The 6372-nt window shown below is 41.2% G+C and overlaps 1 protein-coding gene across 3 annotated transcripts; it reads right to left on the minus strand.

Moving 5' to 3' along the window:
• Positions 1 to 1777: 1777 nt before the first annotated feature.
• Positions 1778 to 5980, minus strand: DDIT4L (DNA damage inducible transcript 4 like). Of its 3 annotated transcripts, none has more exons than XM_075929662.1 (3): positions 5856 to 5980; positions 5142 to 5278; positions 1778 to 4191 (listed from the first exon to the last, which is right to left on the minus strand). In XM_075929662.1, the coding sequence occupies exons 2-3, from the start codon at positions 5227 to 5229 to the stop codon at positions 3704 to 3706; spliced, it is 576 nt and encodes a 191-aa protein (XP_075785777.1). In that variant the 5' UTR covers positions 5230 to 5278; positions 5856 to 5980; the 3' UTR covers positions 1778 to 3703. The 3 variants fall into 3 exon arrangements, with proteins under 3 accessions (XP_075785777.1, XP_025045765.2, XP_006133849.1); XM_025189980.2 differs by having other exon boundaries at positions 5847 to 5951; XM_006133787.3 differs by lacking the exon at positions 5856 to 5980 and adding an exon at positions 5588 to 5813.
• Positions 5981 to 6372: the final 392 nt, after the last annotated feature.

The raw sequence follows: 6372 nt of genomic DNA on the forward strand, positions 1-6372 counted from the left end.
ATACTTTTCCTTTAAGAAACCAGATTGAGCTCTAGCCTGTAGTTTACCTATACACAACACCAGTTTGATAGATAGGTGGCACTTATAAAACACCTTACCTGATTTACAAAAATATTTATCCTATCAAATGGAGCCATTTATCTACCACCAAATGTAAGCTAGTTCTGGTGAGACACAGGCATGCTATGCTGGTCCCAGGAGATTGGGGAGACACAGTGGGTGAGGAAATATCTTACACCAACTTCTGTTGGTCAAACCTTTCCTGTCAAGTTGAAGAGCTCTAAGTTTGAAAGCCTCTCTCTTGCATCAACCAAAGTTGGTTCAATAAGACATTAACTCACCTACCTTGTCTGTCACATTATTGGGGAGGGGGAAGAGAAAACAGGACTGCTACTCAACAACAGTAAGGGAAAAGTAACTCAAATATGTAATTCAATATTATCTGCATCCACAGAACTAGGCAACCCTGATTAATTTGGGATAGTTTTATACAACTATCAGTAAACAGTTATAAAATTGCAAGACATATTACCCCAAATGTAATTATTCCTTTATGGATAAATCTGTCTCAGCTTCAGTACCTAACTGGTGTTAGGGGAAAATTTATTTCTTATTGACAAATCTTGTCCTCAGTCTGACAATTATTTCATAGATAGGACTACTGCCTCCACTATATACCTCCTCAGGCACGCAAGGCAGCTTGCTTCCAAACATTACAGTGAACAGAATCCCCAGCCCCCATAGGAAGCAACAATAGAAACTAAAGTACCTGTGCATGTTTTAAAAAAGTAGTCTGCATAATTAAAGCAGTTTATCACAGTAGAATTTAGCCAAAATAAAAGGATTAGACACACTGCTCGAGCAACAGTGGTATATAGTGTTTGAAGCTTGCACAGTGTTACAGGAACTACTACAAGAGAGATATTAAAAAAAGAGAGATATATATTAAAAAAAAGGACACATGCCTTTGAAAGATGGAGGACTAACTACACCAGAGTTTCTCCCCACAATAGGAATAATGCTTCCAGTCTTCATGCCCCCTCACTCTACATGAAGCAACTGGTTTTCATGGCTAGTTGATTCCTGCTCAATGAGACTTACCCCCCCAAGACACCTGTTGCCATGGTTGTTTGATAGAGGCACCAGCTGCCATGTACAACTGGCTGGAATAAACTTGTGAGTTGTCTTTAGTGAAGATATTGTCTATCCTCCACAAACAAGTTGGGAGGCTTTCAATTCTCACTGGCTCTAGTAAGATTCAGGGTAATATTTGATTCTTGTTGCAAATATAAGTGTAGCCACTTGAGTTTAAGCCATTATTTTGTATCATTTATGAAAGCAGCATTTTGTGTCTACAATATTGGACACTGCCATAAACCAAATTGTCAAGAGTATTCCCTGATATTTATATTGCATAGTAATTAACTCGTCGCCCCGTCCTCGACACTCATCCCTCCTTTGTAAGGAAGCTCATCATCCTTGTTTGCTGACTTAGCAACCTTACTGCAGGTCTTCTCTCGACCAGTTACATTCTTTATGGTCATGCAAAAGTGATACATATCTGGTTGAGCAGACCAAAAAGGCTAACAACTCAGGACAGATGACATTCTCTCATTGTTTCCTTATACTCCCTCATCTACCACTAGCCATCTGTTGCTTGTTTTATGCTTTACTTTGGGGCAGGAATTGTACAGCACCTAGAACAGTGGGTTCCCAGTCTGACTGGAGCTCCCGTGCACTACCATAATATGAATAACGATCTCAAAGACAACCTAAATTCAAAAAGTTAAAAATATAAATTTTTATTGTCATGACAAATGTTTCCTTGCACAGGAATCAGTTTCAAGAACAATGCCTGTAAGTAATTGTTATCTTGAAGCTGGAAAGGCAAGCCAGAGAACAGGTCAGGCAGAGAGGATTAACATCTATACATCAGTGCAGCGAGATCCAACAATACAGTGACACCACAGTTGAAGGCATGAACGTTAAAAGGCAGTACAAGTGCAAAGCAAGTCAGTTTACACTAGTCCTGCTTTAGTAAGCTAAAGGCTCAATTGCTGAGAGGTGTGGCAGCTTCTAAATCTTAGAAGAGTGCAGTTTTGTAATCCACCTAAGCCTGTTACATTGTGTACCTAAAATGCAACTTGATTGAGAACACATTTTCCCTTCCTCTACCCATACTCGTGGTAAGTGTCAAATTGTACCACAAGTGACTCATACATGTTGATTTCTCTCAACTACTTGCAAGACAAGAGAATGATTGCGAGGAGCTAAGCCATTTGGCTCCTGCCTGCCAAGGCTATTTCTCTCTCTTCTGTTGAAGATCACCAAGTGCCAGCAACCAAGACACACAGTGGACCTTTTAGCTTTTGCTTAGTAACTGTTCTCTGGGCACATGCTAAGAAGCATGGCAGGGAAAAGAAGACTAGATGATTAGGCAAGCCTTTACCTCCTGATCTCCCATATTGCATAGTGGCTCTGAAAGAAGTGGAGTTACAGTGGCCATCACTATTTCAGTGGGGGAGGGGTGGAAGGGGGGGAGGGAGAAGTGACCACTGAGCAGCAATATAAAGCATAAGTTTGAGCACTTAGCTAAACTTTAGCTATTTGGATAATTAAGAGGGTAGGATCAAGAAAGGGAGAAATTGCCTGAACCAGAGGGCCACTTCAGTGGGGCTTCAGTCCTCCATACCACCAAAAGAAAAGCTTACAAAATTAACATGCCAGAAGAGAGATCTTCTAGCCTTTGGAAAGGAGCCAACAAGAGTACCAACAAAAGTGTTTCTTGGTTCTACTTGGAGAAAGGCGCATGACTAAATCCTATTATGCAGTTGTTTTCTACCCAGCAAAAGAAGGGAATCCTGACAGACATTCCTATTTCATTTTCAAAACAGAGTATGAGGTAGGCAAGTGTTTTCTAAGACAATGATTTAGCATTTCTACTTCAGCAATTTAAATCCACTGTCATGACCCAAATTGCATTGTTTCCCCAAGTTTTAACAACAGCAAATATTCAAACTCAAATGACTAGATGAAACAGAAGTCAGTTAAGTTGCCCCTAAATACATCAAAATTTTAAGAGGGCATGTTGCTGAAACTGCACTGCAATTTGGCATAGTCCTCAGAATGAGTGAATTAGGTTTACTACATAACCCTTAAGAAAATATTTGCTTTTGCACCAGGTTTATCAGTCTGGTACCTTTTAAAAGGTAAGATTTATTTCTTGAGTTGGGTAGAGGAGTTTGACAGCCACAGTTTAATTAGCTCAACATGATTTAATAAGAACTCCATAGTTTTTGGTGAAAAATATTCATAACTATAACCCTATACTGATATAAATAATTCTATGGCATAAGAGCTTTATATTTAAAAAGTTTCAGTAATAATTACCTGGTTGACTGCAAGACAGGTCAGTCAGATGCTAGCTATAAGTTTTAAGTAACAAAAAAATTAGCTTTCCTTCCCTCTTGTTTCAGCCTTTTCTTCAGACCCAGAAATAAACAGGCAATAAACTGCACTGGGAAGATCTTATGCCAGCCTGAAGGTTTATACACTGAATTGTTGGCATAGCATAAACAGAACACACTGGTTTCTGTGCATGGACTCAAAGTGTAGATACCTCTTAAAAATTCAGGTTATCAAACTCCACTTGTGAATTTTAGTTCGTGGCCTCAGGTGCAGTTTTAAATGTGCAACAAGATTTCTAGCATTCTTCAATAACTGTCCCAATCAATGAGTACAGTTTTTTCTTAATAAGCCTAAACCCAGGACTTAGAATCAGAGTACGTTTGCTGCCAGCTGCAAAACAAGCTTGGGTAAAGAAAAAGTCCCTGAAACTGGGCCACGAGCAACAGTCCTGCTTGAACACAAGTGTCAGTTCAAAAGTAGGAACAACACTGGGGTCATAGATAATTTTATCCAGCTTTTTACATACATTTCCAATTTGTAAATTGATATGGATAACACAGCCCCTCAAACCACAGGGCTCAGTTGAAGAAAGCCACAATACATCGTGAGCTATTCTCTTGGTTAGCTTTTCTGGTATCAGAACCTTTGAGCAGTGAAGTTTGGTCTGCTTTGATTTGGACAGGCAGTTCTCCAACATTTTAACTAAACTCTGACAGGTTCTCTCCTCAAACACCACCTCTGTAAAGTTGGGTTCAGGTACAATGTAATCCCAGTAGTCAAAGTCTGCAGGAGAAGACATGAGGAAGAAAACAGAGTAACATACCAGTAATTGGCATAAGACAGACAAACATACCTGTGAATTTTCTTGAAGTATTAAATAGTGATAGTAAGCAAGCCAGCATATTACAGTTTCAACATAGTGTTTCTTACATGAATGAGAATTAAAACTATGCATATTTTATTTTTTTCCACCAACAGCACTCTGCAGTCACTTGAAGTTCAGCAAAGTTAATCAGTGTAATTCACAAATGGGTATTGGTGGAGAATGTTTTCCTTACTTTGTTTCACACTAAGGAGAGGATTTCACAGCGACTACTAATGCTTGTTACTTCAGGAGGATACAAAAGTTAAATCCCCATGCCCACCAAAAAAAAGCCAACCCCAAACTCATGAAGCTAGTTTGCATAACTTTACTCTTGGTCATCTGCTTTCTAATGTGATCAGTCTGTAGTGTAGTAGGCTCCCAAGTGAGGTGATTGTTTTAGTAGGTACATGGAAGAAAGTAGCTTACTTATCCTAGTAAGCTACTGAAAGCCACAAAGTATACTGCAAGTGCATTAACAATATAAGACCGTTAATAAATTTGTTTAAAGCCACATGAGTGAATCAGGAAAATCCACAGCAATTCTCACCAAATAGTAATTACAAAAATCTGATCTTCCACTCATTCTGAAAAGTTTAATAGAATCATCTTTGCTGCTTCTCTAGCTAGCCATGAGGATCATTATAGAACCCTAAATATTAGAGGTTGCTCTATGACATTCTGTATCTGTTCTCCTCCCCCCCTCCATCAGAAATCATATAATTCATGAGCACTACCTTCGCTCAGCTGCTCAGCCCTTCACTAGCACAGAATGATAGTCTAGAACACCACTTGGGGATGGACCCCTCTCCCACCTTATTTTTTTTAAAAAGGTAAAAACAGGGAGGTTGAGAAGGTCAAAGATACTCACCAGTTACATTTGCAAGGTGAAAGCCTTGGTGTATCAGTTCTGAAATGCATGCGGTGCTTTTACTGCTTAGACTGCTAGTGGCAACCATTTTAAAGTATACTGTAACCTCCAAGAGGTCTCTACACCCTTCTGGTTTACTGAAAGAGAAGCACAGGTTGCATGCTTACAAACAAAACAAGTTATTAAGAGACACTACAGCAGCTTCAACTCATAGCAACTCTGGAGAGAGAACGTTCGTCTGCCAAGACATGAAAGGGGGGGGGGAGGTGTCTTGGAGTTTAATTACACAAGCCAAAACATTAAAATTCACCCCCTCCAATAGTTTTTCTAGTGTCCAATCAAAGCCTTTCTTTCCTTCCTCCTGAAAGGAGGCTCAGCTTGAAAGCAGACTGAGAGCAAAGTTAATTCACTTGTCAGTGGAACCAGCCCACCTGATTTCGCCTTACCTACTAAAACTTCACAGAAGTACAATCACAGTGTGTCTATTTACAAGAGCTGCTTCCAGCTGCAGTGAAAACAAGCCCTTCGAAATAGGCAATGCAACACTCCTGAACACCTATCAACCCAGCCTTAATGTCTACAGCTGCCCTTCACCGTCTCGCTCCCATGGATCAACCGGTGGCAGAGGTAGGGCAGTAGCAATTTATATGCACGGCTCCCTCTCTCATTCCCCCGCCACCTGTCCCTGCTTCGCCCGCTCCCCACCCCATTCACATGCTCAAGGCAGCGGTCTAGTCTGCCAGCGCTTTCCCCTCTCATTGGCCGTCCCCCGCCGGTCTGTGGGGAGGGGGGCGGAGATGGACCCCCTCTCGTCCCTCCTGGGAAAGAGGAGAGGCTTGAGGAGGGAGGGGGAAGGAGAGGATGAGCGCTCGCTAATGATTGGTCAGCGCCAGTGTGAAAAAAGACCTAAAGGCTGGAATGCTGAGCATCTGATCCGTATCGCTCAGCTGAGCTCACAGATGTCCTGCTGCAAACAGAGACACTAGCAGCTCCCAACACCCGCGCCTCCCCCACCCCAATACTCTGTTCTGCAGCCAAGGGCTCGGGGGCTTTAAAATAGATTTTTTTTTTTACAAAATTTCAGTTGGGTCCCAACATGCTTTGCACACACGTGTATACATTTAAATTACAGTTTTACGCACTCCCATGAATTTTCGGAGTGCCTGCATATCCATTTCATTTCCTCTCCTATTGATCGCAGTGTTTTCTCCCTTTATGAAGTGGGGACTCA

The sequence above is a fragment of the Pelodiscus sinensis genome, chromosome 5, assembly GCF_049634645.1.
Source record: "Pelodiscus sinensis isolate JC-2024 chromosome 5, ASM4963464v1, whole genome shotgun sequence".
Classification (NCBI taxonomy): domain Eukaryota; kingdom Metazoa; phylum Chordata; order Testudines; family Trionychidae; genus Pelodiscus; species Pelodiscus sinensis.

What these genes read in the sequence shown, in the direction of transcription:
- DDIT4L (XM_025189980.2), bottom strand. An exon ending in TCACCTTGCAAATGTAACTG is followed by an intron (nt 4,192 to 5,141) that starts GTGAGTATCTTT and finishes CTTCTCCTGCAG; the next exon opens with ACTTTGACTACTGGGATTAC.